Raw genomic sequence first — 21,332 nt, 5'->3', positions numbered from 1 at the left:
AATGTAACGGCGACACCAGCAGTCACCTCCCGCACGGCCAGCGGGGGGGCCCAAAAGGTCCATGCGGACCCAGGGGCCATGAATAGCACAGCATCAATATCTCGACGAGTCGAGCACGTCTTATCGCGAGCGAATGAGCAAGTTTTCTCTCCGTTGACATCGTCGTTCAGGCGGCCTTGGCCGCCAGAAATGCGACCGCCGACATTTGAAGCTGGTCAGTCGCGCCGCGGCCCACGCGCTGGCCGTAGGATCAATCGCATTCCCCAATCCCCCGACCACGCCACACCACACCACACCACTAATAAGTTACCTACCAGGCCTACCTGTAGGTACAGAGTAAGTACCCCGCTCCAAAAAGCCCCTCTCCCTCCCCTGCGACCCGGCACGACAACCTGGAAGTGCTGGACCCCTCACATCATGAAATCGATTATATTTAGCTTGCACCGCAGGGAGAGTTGCGAAAACTTCTCCGTACTTATTATTAGATTCCTCGATAGCGAGGCAGTCGACGCTCAAGCGCCAACAGTTGGCAAGTTGCAGTGTCCGCATTGTGCATTTGGTTGCGGCTAACTTACAGCCACGACTGCTGCTACCCATTCAACCTAGGTTACTATGATACACCAACGCGCGGCCGTCCTTGGAGATCATGGCGGGGGAATCCCTTTTCAGGCTCCGCCCTCCACCTCTAAACTTGCCTCCCTGAATAAACAGAGGCCCTGCAAGATTGCAGCCACAGGACAGTGGCGCTCCTGGACGAACTGGCGGCCAGTAGCTAGCCAGATGCGTCAATTGGACTCATGTACACGAAAAGCTGCAGATCGCCAAGTTCTAGACGAGGCCATGACTTTGATAAGACGAACCGATAGCTTGGTCGAGGTCTCGTGCCGCTGCACCCCGCAAAATGCGACTATCTCGCTACCTTGCCACAATAAACTACATTGGTACGGAGTAAGGCGTGTCCCATACAGGCAGGCGAGAGTATAGATCGCCACTGTTGTAAGCTAAGTGGAACCAAATGCGGATAGCGATCAGCTTCCGTTGTGCGTTGATTCAACTTGGCACAGTGGGCGAGCAACCAGTGTCATTGGTCACCTAGTGAGTTATCTTGAGAATCCTTTGACTACAGCCTATGTGCTCTGTTGGGTGCGGCACTTAATATCGAGACCAGAGTCTATGATGACATAGAAGTATTGGTGAGCCACTCACTTCTTTGAACCGCCACTGGAGAAAAAAAGTCGAGTAGTCTTTCATGAACTCTCTTGGAGACTAGACTTGATCACTTTGATGTTACAAGTGTCATCAACAAGATTAAAAATAGAATTAGAATATCCGTTCATTTTTGGCCGGTTTCCCTCTAGTCACGGGTCTATAAACTAGATACAACATATCCGACCGACCGCCTCCGGCCAATGCTTGGCATTAACATGCTAATCACTGGACACGTGGGGCTTTATTGCTTCCTGTCGGAACTCGTCGGAGTCAGGAATCCAACTTGACATTCTTTTCATCATTGTTTTCAGATGCTTTACGAACTCCCAACCGTGCGATTCCGGCACGCAGTTAGGGTGAGAGAAGATCTCCAGGTAAGCGTGAAGCAGCTCATGTACGAGCGTAGAGAGCAACTCATCGAACGTGTGCATCTTCTCGCTGTACCGCTTCTTGCTTATGGCTTCTCGCTGCATGGTGTTTAGTTCAATAACGCCGCCGCCGCTGTTTTGATAGAATTGGCCGACGTGCTTGGGATGCGACTTGTGCAGAACCTTCAACATGACGATCTGGCCACGGGGTCCCACGCGGGTAAGGATGCCAAAGAAAAAGATATGATCAAACAGATCCATATAGTGCTCCATAAGCTCCTGCAAATCTATCTCCTCAAGATCGAGGGCGGAATCTCGTTTGTAATGGCGCAGAAAGCGTCCTACCGTCTTGTTTTCTTTACCTTCAGCCGATTTCGAGTACTTTGCGCTCGCTTTGATGAGAACCTCACCCGTATATCTGTAGCCACTCAGCGTCACTCTCCAAAACGAACCTCGCCACGGGACCACTACTGGATATTGGTCAGCTCGTGCTTTCAGGTCTTGCATAATCCTTTCTCTGGGATACATTGTTTCAGAGGTATTATCCCGCAGATCAATCTTTCGAGATCAATAAGAAAGATCATAGTCCCGTTGAGCGAAAAGGAAGCTATGCAGTCTTATATGAGTCGCGGCTTACCAACAAACAATGCAATTGTTTCAAGAATAGCAAACCGTGCGATAGACACATGTCGCCATCACAAAGAGATAGTAGACTTGGGTTATAAACAGAACCACTCTGAGCCTGGTTTCTGTTTTGGGCCGCTGCATACCCATGTGCCTGGAGATGCTTGGAGATCATGCCAGACTCGTGTAGCAATAGTCGGCCGAGACGATGTGGAACTCCTTTGTCCATCCTCTCGCATTTCCGAGAATAATGCTGCTGGAGTTCAGTTTTATAGACTTGCTGGAGAAGGAATCTCGGCTTGGAGTGTATTTATTCTTTGACTTTGGCTCCAATCGGCAACTTCTTTGTCTGAGGCCGTTTCTGTCTCTGACCTCAGCTCTTATCCTGATAATTAACTATGCCCAGGCGAGATGAATGAGTTTGGAGGGTCTCCTGTACGTGCGCTTTGTGCGAAAGGGGTTGAGCACGGCTATATATATGTTCGCGCAGTCAGATTCATCATAGTACAACTGAGTCGAGTCTAGCTCCTAAGTCAGCCAGGGTCTAAATTGACTTCAAATTGTAGCAAAAATTGCTAAGCACTCGCTGCGGAAGTGCGAAGTCGTAGGACAACAGCACGACACTTGTGGACGGTTGTAGAGAGAACCCTATGAAACTTTTGCTGGATGTGAAAGTTGCATGCACCACATCGCTGGCTGCCGCCTGTTTAGGGGAGCGAGCATTGGAACTTCATTCTGCGCCTTGGGCCATTGTGCTCATCAAGGCCACTTACTCGTCTTATCAGGAAAGGGACCAAAGGCCAGAAGACATCGAGTCGGTTTGATTGAGTACGGCTATTGACGCTTGTCCTTGAAGGCTGGTCGGGCGCTTTCCGGTATTCCGAGCTGTCTAAGTTTTGTTTTGAAGGTTCATTGGTCTTGTTCCGAGGTTCCGAATGACAAAGCTGACCTCGGGAGTTATTTGGGTCACTGGGGGTTTCAGCATTGACAATCCCGGGGCATCGGTGTCGGCGGACTAGCGCCAAGAAACCCGAAACCGTAGTTGCTTTTTGCAGCATCACATCTTGCCGTAACCAACGGCTTGTTCTGAACCTTAGGCTTGGTAGGTTGGGTCTTATCTCTACAGTCAAAAGCTCTATGAAAAGTGGAAGTCTAGCATCATCCTGGGTTCCTCGAGCGATCTCTCTGCGTTGGCCGTTTCGAAGACCCCAGGTTGGCCATGATTGAATCGGTTCAGGAAGTGACTTTATAATGTGTATGTGATGGCGTTTGAGAAACTCATGGGACCTTCGGCATATATAAATTAAACTGTGGAATTCAGTATTATGGCAACTTGGTTCTCGTACATAATAGAAGTGGGACGCCGACGCGCTTTGAGTGTTTCCCGGTCTGCTGTACAAGTGAGGGCTATGTTCTGAGTTTAAGTTTCCTATGCGTTCTTTTCCGTTCACTTCTCCATATTGTTTGACTTCCTAGTTCTCGGTCTTTCTTGCTGATTCGGATGAGGGTTTCGAGCTGGCCTCTTGACCCCACCGTCATTTTTCAAAATTCACAATGAATGCCGCATCCACCTATCGAACATCCATAATACTATCAGCGAGCCAGACAGACTCGGAAGGCCAACAGAAGCGTCGCCGAACTTTTGTTGCTGTCGACTGGAACAGATACAAGGCTGAATGCGAAAGTCTGAGAAGCCCGAATACCACCCCTCAGAGCACTCTGCCCGACGAGTTACCCCCAAAACCAGAGTTCGATGTAGACCCGCGGCGCAGTTGGAAGCAGACAGGAGCCAGATCTTCGAAATTGTCACTATGTGACGCTAACAGTATAATTGCTTTGTTATTCTTCTTTGGGAGCTTATTCTTTGTGGCCAATGGGTTCTTTACACTGCTGCCATTAACGAACCCGGAGCTCACATTCCGGGGTGAGGCCGAGCTGGTTGCGCCGATAACCAACCTCCTCGGCGCTCTCTTCTTCACGTCTGGATCTCTCCTTTCCTTACCAACCATTTGGAACACACCAAGTAGTCAGACTGGCACCAAGGATACCCAAGCGCTGGATAAGCTATCTCGCCCGGTCTTGATCACAGACATTTCCTGGAGATGGCTACCCACCCGGGGGGACTTGAAGTCAGTTATGGCAGAGACCCCGTTTCAATCTGCTATAGCACAAATGTTCGGAGTAATAGTGTTGTTTCCGAGTGTGGTGACCGGGTTTCCGGGTGTACTAAACACCAACGACTTGTCGGGATTCTCGTTTGGGGTGTTTGGACCCCTTTTCCTAGGCGGAAGCCTCTTCTTTGTTTCCAGCGTGATAATGCTTGTCTATACTCAGGAAAGATGGTACTTGCCAGCGTTTCTAAGTATAGTCTGGCAAGCATCGTTACTCAACGCACTTGGATCACTTGGATTCGCTCTCGCCGGGGCTTTTCTGCTGCTGGGGAATATAACAACGGGCACACTGATGTCATTCGCTGGGAGCTGGGCCTTCCTATGTGCTAGCCTGCTTCAAGGCTTGGATTTGATAGTAATCCACGAAGTCTCATAGGAGCGAAGGTGCCCATGTGGCTGCAGGCTCTGCTGGAGTGGAGATAGTCATCTATGATCCTAGACAACCCACGTCAATTCCCCAACCTGATACCTTTCTGAACTTTGTGATGTGAATCATATGTCACTATCTTAGTCATCTATTAAACGACATTGAGCTCCTTCTGGACCGCCTTGTTCAAAGCCACGATGGCATCACGGAGTGGCGAGATCTCGTCGTACAATTGGACAACTGGATTGAGATCGCTTGCTAGCTGATGAAGTAATTTGAGATCGCCTTCCATCGAAGACGGGTCTTGATCCTTGAGGAGGTGGTGATACAGCTCAGAGGCACCCAGGAATGGATGCGACATAGCAACATTGATTTCAGATCAGTTGGTGTGCATTCAGTATCGAGGACTCAGCTTACTGGAGCGATAGTGCAGCGACATGCTGCGGTACCTGAGAACATGTATGCAAAATGCGGAGTGTCCGGCGGGGTGCATCCGCAGCAAGAGGAGATTTCGATCTCACTGGGCCAGGGATACATTGAGCTTGACTTGCATCACATCAAGGACGATCGTAAAGTACTTGATGTGGCTGTAGTGGCGGAATGAAGGTTGTGTAGCACGAAGAAGAGTCCCTAGCGGCGACAAGGTCTCCGTAGCTGTTCCCCTCTATACGGAACGTTCCTAAGTCATCGTTGTAGCATGGGGCTGGCAATGGAGACGGCCTGGGAGACATAGAACTATGATCTTTCACGTGCAAGTTTGCCTCGATAGCTTCTAACCGTTGCGAGATTGAGGATAGGGCATGCTGAAGGTCATTGGGGAGAGTTCTAAGTTATCAGATTAGCTACTTTGGTACAGGAAGTCCGCGCATGGCAATTCTTATATCCCGCGTGTTATGTGGATGTGACAGTACCTGTGATCTAGGAAGCCTTTGCTTCCTCAATGGATAGATACATTGGACTTCGGTCTTTGAACATCGACTACACGCCGGCTTGTGTCGATCACAACGGACCTGGCAATATTCAGTGATGATATTCTACAAACTTGCACTTAGTATTGTTTTGCACTTTTCTTCTCTGACATCTAACACACTACATCGGCATTAGTTAGAAACCTATAAAGGGAGAAACTAGTATACGGGTTACGCCTACCGAAAGTGCGTTCAAACTCGGGGAGTCCATCGCGCAGCGTGCTGCAGTTTCACGCACGCAAATTAACTTCGCATGTCGATGAGCCCTGTCCAAGGCAGGAATGGAATGAAAAAGAAGGGATTCTGGGCAAGACCACGAAGCTAGGTGAGAGTTGCCATGCGATCTCCGCATCCCAAAGCTCTTGGTGGACAGATCCACAGTTAGCCTTTTCGGACAGTGCTGAGACATGTGCCGACGGGTCATAGCGACTTAGCGACCAATGGCATCTTGCCCATGATTGACCATCAAACATTGATGTGTCATCGAACACAAGGCCTTGAGAACCATATGAACAGCCAACGAACTTATCGCTGAAAGACTGTTCGTCTCAAAAAAACACCAAATATGTGGCGATAGTGTGACCCAACATGGGTTGCTGCATTAAATATTGAAGGCATATTTCGATAGCTCCTTGTCGCTGTGCTGGTGAGTTGGGGACCGGTAACAGTAAATATACTAGGTAGCTGCACCCAGTCTGCCGAAAGACAAGGATCTGGGTAGATTTGACATAACCCCGCATACATACAGAGGACGAAAAAGTTGTTTCGTTACCACGTTGAATCTGAATTTGAAATCAAATGAGTAAGTCGCCACGATAATTGACACACAACAGCAACCTCTTAGACAGGTTGGGCCTAAAAACCCTTTTTTTTTACAGCGCTGCAAACGGGCAGGTGGAATCCGTATCTATTATTTCACATACGACTCGGCACAGTTGAGCTTTAAACTTAGTGTTAGTAGCTTTGTTGCTTTGAAGTACCGGTGCCCAGGGGGCCCACGAGCCAGCGGGAGAGGCAGCGTGCACGGTCAAGTCCAGTTGAGACTCTCACGTAGTGATGGGCTTGTACAAGGAAACTGGCTTATTTTATGAGTCATAAGCTATACGTGAAGTCTTGGAATCTTTGCCCGAGTTGCCCCTGTCTACCAGAAAATCTCCTCTCCGTTTACCCTGAAGAACTTGCCTAACGACCCTTTACTACTTGCCCTATCAATCTCCGGGGCCAGGTAGCGATGCCCATAGCTTTATCCGCTATAGGACATTTACACTTCCAACTCTCACCACAGCCCAAAAGTGCTCTTTAGTGGTGTAGGTATATTTTGCGCCCCACTCCTTGGCGATCCACTTTTCTATATTGGTTCCGACAAGTCTGGGTGTATATGGGTGGCTATAATAAACGTTTATACGTATGAAAGAAAAAAAAAAAGCTAACTCTGGACTAAGTGCAATAGAAACAGTGGAACCCTTTGAAGAATGAATTGCATTGGATATGAACAACCATCAATTGGCTATGGCGAGTTGCAAATGGTCAAGTCGGGACCGACTAACATTCTTCAAGGCCATCGCTGCATCTTCAGGGGAGCTTCCCTTATTGTGGCGAGCATGAGCCTTGAGCTTGGAGACAACGACCGAAGGGACGATTGCAATCCCTCTACAGAGTCTACACTGGGCGACGAAGCAGCACTCACGGATTTATCCTATGACAATATGGTTCGGTATAGAACGGTAGGCCAGCGCTTAACCGTTTCTAGTCCCTGAGTTATAGCGATAACTGAGGCGGTCTTTATCTCCAGAAAGAAGAAAAAAAGAGAAAAAGAGGGCATACAAACGGAAGACCCTTATCAAGGGCATTGCCTATGTACCTTTAATTCAAACCGGTGATAAGAACCACGAACGTTATTAAGGGATTGCGATTGGACCATGCAAAATTCAAGACTACACAGTAACTCGATTTGATGAGAAGAAGGCGCTTGGCGACATTCCCTTGGCTCCAGGATGTTATTTAACAAAGTGGCCTTCCCTCGTTGTCTCTTCCGATGTTGCGTATTAAAACTAACCCTCGCAACTTTACCTTCTTTCTCAGTTGGTAATCAACACATCGCTTGTCGTTCGATCCCTCATGAAGCCCCTCAAGCGCACTTGCGAAATATCCGCCTGAAATACTGACGTAAACTTGGTCGGTTGAACAACAAGCTTAAGAATAGCAAGGCGCTTGACGATCAGGTTCCAAGAGTATCTGTAAGTGATCAAAATCGAATGGTATAGAACCCAACTCAACAATAGAGAGATGATAACTTCTGTGACAATCCATAGGCTTCGATGTGCCGCAATATTTACGCGAAAATGAGTGTGTCTGAGTTCAAGTAGGAAAGAGTGACGAGAGGGTGCAGTTGTTAGAGGTTCTCTTCGAAGTGCCTTTGCAATACGGCAACTCAGGTCCCTCGTTGTAGTATTGCAAGGTGGTATCGAGCCAATCGATTGCCAACGATCGGCCACGAGTGATCACTCAACTGTTGGGCAAGGTCTCTGCCATGCCGTAGCTTTATCGACCCTCTTTCCTATACATCGGTATTGTTGATTGGGCGTACCGTGCAGTGGATAAGCATGGTATCAACGGGCCGCGCAATATGAGACGATCATCCTCAAGGGCCATAAGCTCTGAGCACCACTTATCCTGCCCCCAGTGCACTGTACGTCTAGATGAAGGGGATTACACGTCATATCCTTTCGCATTCTGTGGAGCATCAAAATTTGGGTATCTGGGAGCCGTGCATCGGAACCGTTTCAGCCCGGTATGAGATACCCTGCTTCTCAACCCGATGGGAGGCCTTGGTGAACAAATGGATAGAATCTGAAATTGAGACGTATCCCTAAATTGAAATCAAACTCCATAGTAGATCGAGGCCGTTAATTAGCAAACATTGGCTTGATGTCAAAGTTCCTCCACTAGCAGCATCACGAGGGTCTTTCAGCGAATAAAATAGCAAGCGCTTGGAACTCTGTGCTGAACGAGCGTGTGAAGTTGGTTTATATTATGCAGATGCCTGTCTATATCTATATCTGTATCTTCCTCGTGCATTCTAGATGCACCCGTATACCCTGTTCCCTCTATATGGGTTGGGTATCTCAAGAGTAAGGAAATGTACTTGTCCGCCTGACGGAGCAGTTTGTTAAGGCAACAACGCCGACCCATGGATGCTAAAGTAATATGAAACGCGTGTACAATATTTGCAGTTGGAGTCAGTGTTTTTTGAAGCTGCCAAGTGCCAATCGCTTAATGGTCCTCTACGTCCTCGTCCCGGCCAGGGTACATGATATCTTGAATCCATACAGCCCGGACAAGGTGGTAGAGGACAAAGAAGAAGACGCTCAGAAGAACGAGCGAGATACCGTTGGCGAAGTAAAGCACGGCCTCGTTTTGTAGTTCTTGGCCGATGGAGATTGTTGCAAGGATGAATCCGGTGTTGGGGAACACCATGGCGAACCATCCAAGATGGAAGTACTTGGGCGGCGACGAAATAACGGCCACCACGGCGATGAAGAACCACCACAAGCTGATAGCCCAAAGGAATACCGCTCCGAGAACAGCCATGATCCGGATGATTTCGGCGTCGATCATGCCGTCGCCGTTCGGATCGAAGTTGTCGGGCAAACCATTTGCCATACCGATGAATGCAAGGGCTACAAGTTCCAGAATTAGTATTGAATTTCTGGTCGCAGTCTATTTGGGAACATACCTGTGAATGCTGGTGGTCCAACACACATGAACAGACCGGGGCGATGCTCACGGTTTGGCAGGCCTGACTTCGAGTTAGTCTCATTGGATTTCTCATATAGAACTCGATAGGTAACTCACCAGCTTGCATCAGACGTCCAACCATGTGTGCATACATCATAAAAGAAACTGCAATTCCAAGTCCTTGGCATGTCAAGCCACCGATGACGATAGGCACAGCATCGATCGCTGGCTGTGTTGATGCAATGACGGAAGCGATGGTTCCCGAAAGCATGATGGGGAAGATGGGCAGAATCCAAGTCGGCATCATCGTCTGAAGCCCAAAGCTATGGGCGGCGAAGACGAAGCTGTATTGTCCGATGGCGAGAATCAATGTGACAATCAGGTACCCCCAGAAAACAGTCTTGATGGCCCATGTTAACGCCAAATCGTTGTCTGGTATGGCGTAGCGCTGAGTGCTTGTGATGAGAGTCGCTACCGAGAGGAAGAATGTGGGAAAGAAGAAGCCCTCGCGAGGATGCGAGAGAGACTTGGTCAGGTCACCACGGTGAAGCAGGAACCTAGTGAGCATGGCCGTAGTAACACAGGAGAAGATGATGATGTTGATAATGTAGACGAAGAGACCGATCTGGCGAAGACCAGGGAACTGGTGAGGCTGGGCGAATATGAGAAGGGACAGTCCACCGGTGCTCATCGGAAAGGTGTACCATGCCCAGGTAAAGTGGTGTAGTCGTTGTCGAAGCTTTATCCGGGGACGATTCGGGTCGTTGATGTCAATATGGCCATGACCATGACCATGCTCAATGTCGTGTTTCTCCATGCCGTCGTGGATTGAGGTTGCTGCCGAGTTGACCTGTGTCTCATCCGCCCCTACGCTCATCGGCCGCTTCTCGTATGATCTTGCACCGGGCTGAATGTAGTTTCTGTGAGAGTGTTCGTCCATCTCGAAGGAGAAAGAAGATGGGCCGCCCTGGTTAGAGGGTAAGGGGCCTGAGATCATAGTCTTGTCCATGGTTCCTAGCAACGCCAACAGAGAGGGCTCTGTTCAACCACCCAAGCTCGCCGAAAGGTGTATTGTTATAGGGGAAGGAAACAGGAAAGTACAGGTGAAGAGGGAGAACGAAACGAAAATAAAGAGTGCCAGACTCAGAGGGGAAACAGAAATCGATTCCAGCGATGGCCTCTTTGAAGATCTCTGGCTGCGCCCATGGGGCGATACCGTCCCATTTATTAAGTGGGCATGCCGAGTCTGATAGCAATATCGCCAAGAAATGAGAAACACGATAGAATAGGAAACGTCTGGAGCCAAGACGTCGAGGTAGACGGTGTTGAATTGGGAAGCTGAGGCCCACGATAACAAGCGACGGCTGGGCGTTACGCAGTGCCAGCACGTTGTCCAAGCTCTCCATTGGGATCTTCATGACTACCGAAAAGGGTAGTTCACTAGGGCTAGAACGTCGCTACGGGGGTCCCGGGATGGCAGCGTACTGTGGTAGTGCGGACGCCCTCGGGTCTGACCCACGTAGTCGTAACCAGCAGGGAAACTCTGATTGCGAGGTTACCAGCAACCTGGCAAGCCAGTGGCTGGCAGGCAACGCAGGCTCGTCGGGGGGGCACTCGAAGCCCCCACGCCTTGAAAACTTCCAAGAGGATGAAAATAGCAGCCCTTGCGGCAGATTCCCTGTGGCATATCTCGCTGACAGGCCGCGAACAAGCACGCAGAGGGCAGATCAGGATCGCTAGGCCCAATCGGAGAGGCAGGCGGCGTCGTAGCCCAGCCCTTGGCGGGAGGGAGATCGTCAGGGCGGCTCATGGGAGCCTTGGACGTTCATGCCTGTCGCTGCATTGGAGAGCTAGGGACCTGGGCTTTCGTCCGACCGACGTCAAACATCGTGTTGACACAGATCGGTGGACCCAACCCAGAGGACCGCCCTTGACAGCCCGGCATTTGACGCAGGTTAGGCGGCGATGAGGCGCTGGGAGGCTCCCAGCGGCCGCTTGGCAGGTGTTCGGGCGGCTTGGCTGTCAAAAGATAGTGGGTTCTGGGTGGGGGCCGGCCAGGCTGTGGCACCTGGGTCTTGTTTCGAGCGCCGCGAGCACCGTCAAATCGCGGTGCTGGCCTTGCTGGCGACCCCCCGATTTCTCCCGGCCGCTGCCAGAAATCGAGGCGTCGGCGAGTATATCGAGTATAATCCACTTATCTAAGCGTCTCATCGCCGTGGTTTCACCTATATCAACCACCAAACGAGGTGCTTCTGGCGGCAAGCGTGTTTACAACCTCAGACTGTTCAGACAGCACGCTGAAACGCGTGGGCAAGCGCCGATCAGCGAGCGGCCGTCAAAGTTTGATGAGGTGCCAGCGAACGGCAGGGCGCCTCGCCAACCTTCTCGCCCGTGACGACGGCCCTGCTGGCCAACAGCCTGCCACATCACCACCACGGGTGGCACGGTGGGTTGCGTGCGAAATCTACGAAGCCGTGCTGCAGATTGCCAGCGCCGTGAGAGGGCCCGGCGACTCTTGGCTGGTCCGCTTTTTCTTCCACCTTGCTACCCAACAAGCTGAATGGCCACGCCGATCGCGCCTGCGCCTCGCATCAATGCGCGGCTCACTACATGATCAGAGTTGCTTGATAGCCGTGATATTTCTATGATGGGGGACAGCCACCCGTCAAGTGCCGGCGCCGCGTCACCGTGCGTGCTCTGTCGTCACGGCGGCGCTGCGGCGTGGCGTCGGATCGATCTGTATAATGCAGGTAGGTATTGCTCGCAGGCTCGGCGCCGGCGCCCCACTCCTGCGCTTGTTTTCTTGATCAACATGGATAGTACTGTCTACGGTAGATAGCTGCGAGGTGACAACATCACGATAATGATTACCGCCAATGGTGTTTCGCGCCGGCGGTGGTGCGCTCGGTCGTGCTGTCCGGCTTTTCACGATCTCGATTAGAACGTAGCATTGAGCGGTGCTTCGAGAGGAAAAGTCGGCCCGGCTGAGTAACTCTGCCTCGTATATACGTCCCACAGATCTATGCACTGCGAAAGTTTGTCAGATGACTTCACCAGCCTTAAGAATGGCGTTACCGGAGGCTGGTCGGGGATTAGTATACGGTCTTGGTAACCTGTAGGGTGGGCATCGGAAAACGCGGCTGAAGGAAGAGGTTCCGCGCCGGGGCCCAGCACCGGCACTACCCGCCGGAGATGATCATAGCCTTGGCATCACCACTCAGATCGGCCGCCAGTATTGATCTAGGTTTGATGAAATTTCCAAGCCGGCTGCAGAGGGTGCCATGAAGAGATAGTCAAATGTGACTGTGATGATACTAATTCGATTGTGGGTCGTTTCAATGCCTGCGTATCTATCACCCTTCAGACGACAATTATCATTATCGTCGGATTTGAAATGCATAACACAACTGCTCATAATCATACAATCAACTGACTCACGCTGTCATGCATACAGAGTTGACCAATCTTGCATTGCGACATATCATTTGTACCTGTGATTGTGATTAGCGTCGCCTATCTGTTGATTCTAGTCTCCGAGTCTTCTAGCGCGCTGTTCTGGTTAAGCATTAGATGAATAAATCTTTTCTCATTGTTGTCAGGATTCAGGTACCAATCTCTAGTTCTTAGCTCCCGGGGAACGGGCGTCAGCCCGAGCCGGTAAACCTAAATGAATTTTCGCGGCAAGGACACTGCGGGAGCCATGATAGTTGTATCCATGCTCCTAATATGTGCTTGGATCGTCGGCAACTCCGGTACCCAAAGAGGTATAGGCCGGTCAAGGTGTGCATGGGAACAACCGTAAGTTGATGGAACCACTACTCGTATCTTTTCCTGGATACTGTCCATCGGTGCCAGTTTGCCTGCAGGGTCATTTAAGAACAAAATTTGTCATCGTCTCGACGATTTATTACAGCCACCCGCCGAAAAAGGCCCGGGAGCTGGCATTTTCAAACCCAATCGCCATGGAAACATGTTTCCGGTTTCAAAGCCACCCTGGACGTAGTATTGGGCCGCATTAACACTGTGGAGACTATTATCGACCAGGATGGAAATTTTTGAGAAAACTCTACACTTGAAAGTGATTTCAGTTCACTTTCGTCCACGACATGGCCTGTAACGTTTGTGCGAACGACGACAACATTGTAACGGGCCCACAATATACGACTTGATTTCCGAGGCAGCCATGACAGTAATTGCAGTGCCAAGTGATAACAAAACAAAAATGACCTAGACATCCCCTGCACAAGGAAATACCTGATGCGAGTGGAGATAGGTTTTCCGTATTAACGAAAACAGTGTAGACCGAAGCATGGAAACTGGTAGCAGTTTGGCCATTGCCGTTGCTGCTGCCGTGGATTGGACGGTAAGAGTGCACGGCAGACAATGCGAGGGGCAGTCCAGACATGTGCTAATATCAAATCAACTGCAGTAGAGAATCTCTGACTTTTCTCTTTTCGGGAACTGGTAAGTGGTTGACAATCTCGTTCTGGAACGGCTCATTTCGACCAATACTTGCTGAGTTCCCAAAAGATTAGTGATTGAGATGACATTTGCGGGTTATGTTGCGCAAAATATCGATTACCTGGCTTATATATTGAAGCCACACGGCGTGACTTGTAAACGTAGCTTGAACTTGATTTATGCACATATTAGGAGTATTCGTAGTCCCAGCTCAGCCACTTGCAATTCAGCGCTCTTCAAACTCTGAGTATTGATATATACCTAGCCGTTGCAAGCCTGTGAAGCACTACTCCAATGAACCATGTCCAGCAATGGAGGTTTGAAGATTAAGAAATGACACGCCTTTACAACCGCCTAGGCGCCAAATTTGCAATTAGTTGTATCAAGTCTAAGGAGCCTGCGACGGAGCAGTGTGCTCTGCATACATTTACCAATCTCAATATCTTATTGTCCCTTTCTTATTAGGCGCTTCTTATTCTTATTATTATTTTCAACGTTTATCGTTGCTGTACAGTGTTACAATCATTGATAGAAGAGGTGGCAAAGGCGACACTGTTCCGCAGTAACCACATATCGAGGAGGTAGGCAACCGTTAAATGCTCGACAAGGGTTCAAGCTTTATTTTCTTGGCTGAGCACCTGTCACTCATTCTGCACGCCTTCTGTTGCTCTTCTGGGGTTATTCCGGCAGGGTTCAGCTGTATGGATCAAAAATATAGGATCGTTGTTCGCCGGGAACATCTTACGTTTGGTTTCTGTGAGTTCAGAGTGGGAGGGGGAGAGAGAAAGAGGAGGGGGCTTAAGTGCATGAGAACATATAAGCAAAAGTATACTGCAACTTATTGGTCGCGCAACGTTTCTTCGAACTTGACACTTTTCCTCACCCAAAAAGTGTGCTAATAGGCAGTGAAACTCTTGATTAGTCATACGAGTTTCTCATCGAAAGCTTCACTTACTAGTCAATATCACCATTAATTGCTCTGCAAGTACGGCCAAGATGATGCTCCTTTGGGAAGGCTGCTGAAATTCCGCTTGGTTAGCTTATGCTGCAAAGTGAAGAAACATATCTAAGTGCTTAGCTCACCGCCCTTGGTACAAACTTGACCGGTTGAGTGTACGAATAGTGTTATGAGTTTGGCCAACTGTGGGGTAATATGCAGCCTGGTAGTGTAGCCGCCACGGTACCGCTCCAGTGGCCATCTGCCTCCTACCCAGGGGATGGACGTTCCCTGTCAAAGCCACCAATTGTTTTACTCATCCCCCTAAAAGGTATTACATGCATACCAACCACAAGCTACTGCAGGTGCGATTGGTTGTCCGCCGTTAATGCGCCCCAGAGGCTCAATTCATCGGCGGATAATCGACTGATCTCTTAGCCGATTGTAGGCACGTCAGCATCGGCCCCTCCCGCACAGTCTTCAGTCAAATTCCGCCGCTCATTCCATGCTTTGGAGTTTGATACTATCCAGTCAAACAGTCTCGACGCAACTATCGGCTCAGCATGAGCCACGAAGCCGCCGATCACGTGTTTCGGGAGGCCGCGCTACAATTCCGTGGCTCGCTTTCGCCCCATGAATCTGCCGAGTTCACCGAGTTCAGCTCGGCAGAGGATATGCTCAGAGAGCTTAAACCCCGAGTTGTGACATATCGAAATAAGACCAAGATGGTTGGTTTTTTCAAACGGCTTGAGTCGGTGTCACAATCGCTTTCTCCTTTCTTCGACATTATCGGCATATTTGTTCAATCGAATCCGGAGATACCTGCAATATTATGGGGGGCTATACGAACGGTGTTCCTGGTGTGTAGTGACACGTGGCTCCTTCGATTTAGCAGATACTCACGATCTCAAGCTTGCTTCTAATTTTTCGACGTTCTTTGATAAGCTACTCGTGATGTTGGAAACGATTAGCAATCGACTTCCCGGCTATGCAGAATACTACGAAAGGCTCAATCGCCGCAAGGCACTCTGGTCCAAAGACACTGGATTGATACAGTCAAGTGATGCTACCATTCCAAAATTCGAAAGCAATCGAGTTGTGAGAGTGATATCTTACATTTACAAAGACATTATACAGTTCTGCCAGGAAGCTTGTCAAGTTTTTGGAACTAAGAAGAGGGGTATGCGCTACGAACTTTCTGCCATTGCCAATATTTTCTGGAAGCCCTTTGATGTCAGATTTGGAAACATCCTTGAACGAATCGACACCCATCAAGCACTGTTTCTTGGTGAGATGCAGCTCGAAGAATCAAAGTTTAGCGAGTTTCAGTACCAAAAAAGTCAACAAGACTCTGACAAGACGACTGATGCCATTTCACAAATCCAAACGCAGATCTCTCAACTCAAGCAGACGATATTGGGCCAGGAAGATTTTCTCAGGGATCGGTTTGAGCATATATCGGAAGCTATGGAAACCTTAAGAGCTGGAAAGAATCATGACGATTCTTATTCTGGACAGAGGCCAAGCGTATTTGGTGTGTGGTCACTCTACGATTTCCTTCCTATTAAGACTTTTTTTAACCATTGGCTGGCAGACACCACGTTTCGTCATATCACTAAATGGGTTCGAGCAACGGACTTTTCGAGGGAGCTGCGAAAAGCTCAAGAAATCAGGTTACATGAGACTGGCAAATGGTTCCTAGACTCTCCATATTACAAGAGCTTCAAAGCACCTGAGATTGAGGGTTCGGCAGCGGATTTTCGACCTCCAGACCAACAATTGGTGTTCGTGAAAGGTATTCCCTTTTAAACCACGACCGCATGCCATGCGGCTGCTGACGAAATAGCGAAACCTGGGTATGGGAAGACCGTTCTGTCCTCTCTAATTATTGACGATCTTGCAAATACATTTGGACATAGCGACCAGATCCTCGGCGGTTCATTTACCACGCCACCAGTCCTCTATTATCATTTCACGTCTGAGAAGCCGGAAGAATGCAATCCAAGCAGCGGTCTGCGAGCCTGTTTGCACCAGATCATCCATCAGCACAGAAGGACTGCCGACGTACTTGACGCGATATCGATCATAGCGGGCAGTGACGGCTCAGGACTTACACGAGCCACCGATGAAGAAGTCGCTCAATGCCTCTTGCTTCTCCTTGCAAACATAAATCAGGTATTTTTCGTTTTTGACGGTGTTGACGAGTGCACAGACCCAGCAGTATTTTTCAAAGCCATACGGGACCTTTGCAGTCATACAGGAGCTAAAGCCCTTCTCCTTGGCCGACCTAACATCGAGCCACCCCGCTCGGTCAAACCGTTAATGGTAGTAAGCTTGGAGTCTTGGCAGAATAGCACAGATATTCGAGCGTACTTGCAACCAGAGGTCGATTGTCTGTTCCAAAATGGGTTGTTCCCGAACAACTCTAACCTAGACGACATTGTTACGACACTGTCAACACGCGCGCAAGGGATGTTCCTGTGGGCCAAGCTAATCATCCGATATCTGTCGAATACTTGGCTTTCACCCCGCGAGCGCATCAACGCGATTTTCAACGATGCGATATTGGATGAATTGGACAACCTCTATGGAGGAATTCTGAGCGTACTTGAGCGTGCTGATCCTACCCAAGTAAATAAAGCACGCCGGGTTTTCCAGGCAATGGTGGTTGCTAGAGCTCCTCTCACGTTGCAGGAATTGCGACATATCGTTGCTATAAATCCAGGTCAGGTCACCCGAGAAGACGACTTCATTGTCGATTTTGAGCAATGCCTACCGGTGATGTGTGGCGCGCTCGTTGAGTACGCCTCCAACGAGAGTGTTAGCTTCATCCATTCTTCATTCCGAGATTATCTACTTCTTGGAAGACAGTCTCGACACTCGATCTTTGGGCTTACTAGACAGAGCTCTTGGTTGATGTTGACTACAGTATGTCTTTCGTATCTGACCTACGATATACCAAGAGGTCCTATAACCACGACTCCTTACACGGCAGAACAACGCGCTTTGGTGTCGAAAACCTTCCCTCTATTACAATTTGCAGTTGCTCAGAGCAATCGATATGATCGGGATATATTCGACGTCGACATGGGATCATCTGGTGACGAAGACGATCGTAAGTTCGAGGGGTTACTTAGCGTATTGACCCACTGGATCGAGGAAAGGAGAGCCGTGACCGCATGGATTGAGGCCAGCTTTTCATACTGGCAGCTTCCTTCGATCCAACCATTGATCTCCATGATTGAGCTATCACAGAAAATGTATAGCAGCATTCGATTACAGGTTAATTCTGTAATTTCATCACTGTCTCAGCTGGAACAGGATCTAGCTCAGCTTCGTGATGAATGGACGGGTGTTTTATTGGAAGAACCCAGTGCAATGTGGACTTCTACCGTCACAGCTTTCGCCAAGTCATCATACTGGACCCACCAAAATGATACGAGTATCAAACCTTTGGGCAATCATTCTAGCACATGTTCAGACAGCCAGCGGGGCAGTGGTGAAGAATCACGCATGATCCTGATAAAGTCGCAAACATCATCTGATAGACTGTTCAACGCAAGTATTTACGTAAAGCCTTCAAGGTAACCACCTAATGATCGTGCAAAGCTTCCAGGTCTTAACTAATAGTTCGATAGGCAATACATCGACGCTGTAGAGGAGTCGCAGAGACCGAAACCAGAGAATCCACTCCTTCACAAACAATCTAGGACGGGTTTTGAATCGCTATGCAATGATTGGAAGGTCAACTATCAGATTAAGAACATCAAGTCGGTAGTTGTTCCATACACGATTGAAGTGGATCTACCAACAGAGGATGTTCTCGAAATACTCCGTGTTCCAATGAAATTGGGCATAAAATCGGACAAGCAAGACGCGGCTTCGTCTTGGAGGTTTACTTTCCCTGTCTCAATTTCACCGGACTTATCACATGTCTTGGTACTTCGTACTCTGATAACCCTGCAGCCAATGGCGGAAACGGACAAATCTGACTATCTGGAGATGAAATCCTTTTCCTTGCAGAGGTTGAAACAGGAGGGTTCGCTCAAATCCGAGTCCCTTTATAGTAATACGTTCTCGCCTACTCTTGACGCTATTGGACTTCTAGAGAAGAGAGAGACAACGAAAGGGGTTTGTCCTCAAAGGTTGGAGGTATGGTCTCAGGAAGAATCACCCTTTCCAGGCAAAGCCGGGGAATATGTATTTCGTGGACATCAGTCAGTGGGAAGCACGGAATTTCCAGGTCATGAAGCACATAGCTTCTTGTTCCACCCGACTCGTCCGTGCCTTGCGTTTACGGGCTGGGGTCGTGCCGCGATATGGTGTTACAGAGAAGGTGCAGGTAAGCCTAACCTAACACCATACAACTTTGTGAATAAGGGACTGAGGCTGTTATTTTAGCGTCGCGTTGCCGACCATTCATACACCAAACCGTAGGACTAATTGCATTCATGGGAGACAAGTACTTACAATATTATCAGTGGTTGACTCATAATTTCGGGGCTGCGGGAGCGGCAGGCAACCGGAAGGCATCTGACGGCGGCGATCTGCCGTCTGTAGGCACCGATGTGATTTTTCTCGAGAACCTTCCAGACGAGCTTGAGCGGAATATTCAGATGACTGAATCCAACACTGTCCAAAGCCAAGTGATCCCTTCCCAACAACGGAAGACACTGGTACAGAGGGGGGACCAGTTCAACATTTTTCCAGTAACGCAGACAGGAAAGACTGGCCAGGTGGTTGCCATCGAGTCTCTGGATGGAAAACAAGCTCAATTTGGACATGTTCCATCGTTGAGGAATGGGGAGAGAACATCCTTAACAATGTTACCCTTTGGGGACACGATTGCAATCGTTTGGGACAAGATATCACAGCCGTCGTACAGCATCACAGATAGCCTAAGTCCACATCTTCCCTGTGTGGTGGAGCGAACTCTACAGTCCATGAAGAGACTGACTCCAAGCAGTTCAACTATGGTCGAGTTGCTGACTGCTGAGAGTCAAATCCGTGGGGATTCTAGTTATTCCTCAGGTACTAGACCGGAAGATATGGCAGCAACACAGGAATCATCGGGATGGTTTGGCCAATCGCCGCGCGGAAATAAACGAGCCAGCTCAGAGCACGTACATGGCGGAGAAGAGAAGAAAACAAGGGTCCATTCAGATTAAAGTGGCTCAGCCAACTGATATGTATAGGCTCTTTTAAAGTTGATGAGCATGAATGACATACAATGCGATGAGAAATGATTTTGCAAACCATCTGTGGCATGGCGTAGTTGAATATCTTTGCGACTATGACGGGGAAGAGCCAGATAAGTTACTGGCATGAGACCCTTTAAATGCCCGTTAGCAAACACGACCACTCAATGACACAGCATCAAGCTGTTGCCAAGATATGTAGATATATCATAGTAGATCTTCATTCGAAGCATACCTAGTTGTATTCATCTTTAGTTTGTCAATGAATTTTGTGTCTTTTTTTCAGTCCGACTTATTGAGACAACATGTCCAACAAGAACGTGCTTCCAGTTTGGACACCCGTAACTACTTATAGCTGTCAGGTTATTGTGAAGGCAAGTTGCTCTCTCAAGCAAAATTGCAGAGAGAAAGAAAAGAATCTCGTACCACTCCCTCTCCATATCATTTTCAAAGCATTTTTTTTTTTTTAGGTGGGATACGCCGTTATACTTGGCGCAGTTCTACTGAATACTACTGGGCATTCGTATTTCCAAGCTCATTCACTTCCCATAGCGTGTGCATCCGGCTCAATGGACGGCAACCTGCATGCAAGTTCGGGTTCCTCCGGCTTCACCAATTCTACGGTGGCCATTAAGCGACTGTAGTTTGGCTCAACTATGTCAATTATAGCTTTATCGCAATATAATGGGTCTATGCAATGATACGATAGGCGATCTAATTGGTGGTGGGTGGGTGCAAGTGAGTGCCTGAAGCGTAACGTCATTTGATAAACACAATGGTTGCGCGCTTTAACCAACTGAACACGCGTATTCCTTACGACCATTTAGCAAGCCAATTAATGTGTTTTTCGCCACCAGGACTTATAAAAAACGGCCAGGCTGTAGACTGCAGCACGACTGGCGATCGCAAGAGCCACTCGCTTTCTTGGGGCAAATGCCAACGCATTGGGGGCCAGGCAATTCCTCCACCACTTGCCGCATCTGAAGTTCACTCCAGGCTCGTCCGAAGATCCGGTTCTAGGCATCCCTTGGTAGTCGGGTGCGCGCATTGCACACCGATATCAGATGGTCTGGTCCAACTGGCCTGTGAGGTTTGTTGGTCGTGCTCCGCGCCAGATCGCAGCGCTCCAGAGTACGGCAGCCGGCATATCCCAAGGCCGGAACGCATCTCGTGCTATGACGCCTCTCGGGCCCAGAGGGAGGGGACGAGAACCACTGACGCTACTGGCGAGCCAACTGCATGCCATACCATGCGGGCGACGCGAGGCTCCAGCCTGCAGAGCGCACGCATG

At 49.1% G+C, this 21,332-nt stretch overlaps 5 protein-coding genes across 5 annotated transcripts; 2 read left to right on the top strand and 3 right to left on the bottom strand.

Annotated features, from left to right (window-relative positions):
- Positions 1–1,427: 1,427 nt before the first annotated feature.
- JN550_006889 (uncharacterized protein) lies at positions 1,428–2,105 on the bottom strand (the record flags this gene model as incomplete). Its single annotated transcript, XM_049318678.1, has 1 exon — positions 1,428–2,105. One exon carries the CDS (start codon positions 2,103–2,105, stop codon positions 1,428–1,430), a length of 678 nt encoding a protein of 225 aa, XP_049171124.1.
- Positions 2,106–3,755: 1,650 nt separating this feature from the next.
- On the top strand, positions 3,756–4,748 carry JN550_006888 (uncharacterized protein; the record flags this gene model as incomplete). The annotated part of the gene is made up of 1 exon (XM_049318677.1): positions 3,756–4,748. The coding sequence occupies one exon, from the start codon at positions 3,756–3,758 to the stop codon at positions 4,746–4,748; it is 993 nt and encodes a 330-aa protein (XP_049171123.1).
- Positions 4,749–4,890: 142 nt separating this feature from the next.
- JN550_006887 (uncharacterized protein) lies at positions 4,891–5,100 on the bottom strand (the record flags this gene model as incomplete). The annotated part of the gene is made up of 1 exon (XM_049318676.1): positions 4,891–5,100. One exon carries the CDS (start codon positions 5,098–5,100, stop codon positions 4,891–4,893), a length of 210 nt encoding a protein of 69 aa, XP_049171122.1.
- A 3,880-nt stretch (positions 5,101–8,980) lies between these two features.
- Positions 8,981–10,454, bottom strand: JN550_006886 (uncharacterized protein; the record flags this gene model as incomplete). Its single annotated transcript, XM_049318675.1, has 3 exons — positions 8,981–9,387; positions 9,444–9,506; positions 9,563–10,454. The coding sequence occupies 3 exons, from the start codon at positions 10,452–10,454 to the stop codon at positions 8,981–8,983; spliced, it is 1,362 nt and encodes a 453-aa protein (XP_049171121.1).
- A 4,952-nt stretch (positions 10,455–15,406) lies between these two features.
- On the top strand, positions 15,407–20,011 carry JN550_006885 (uncharacterized protein; the record flags this gene model as incomplete). The annotated part of the gene is made up of 7 exons (XM_049318674.1): positions 15,407–15,571; positions 15,756–16,377; positions 16,438–16,638; positions 16,690–18,427; positions 18,482–18,974; positions 19,027–19,185; positions 19,325–20,011. The coding sequence occupies 7 exons, from the start codon at positions 15,407–15,409 to the stop codon at positions 20,009–20,011; spliced, it is 4,065 nt and encodes a 1,354-aa protein (XP_049171120.1).
- Between the last annotated feature and the right edge of the window lie 1,321 nt (positions 20,012–21,332).

Source organism: Neoarthrinium moseri (assembly GCF_022829205.1).
Source record: "Neoarthrinium moseri strain CBS 164.80 chromosome Unknown scaffold25_Wmoseri_CBS_16480, whole genome shotgun sequence".
NCBI classification, from domain to species: domain Eukaryota; kingdom Fungi; phylum Ascomycota; class Sordariomycetes; order Amphisphaeriales; family Apiosporaceae; genus Neoarthrinium; species Neoarthrinium moseri.
Note: the sequence above shows the minus strand (reverse complement) of the source record. Positions and strands in the feature narration are given on the sequence as shown.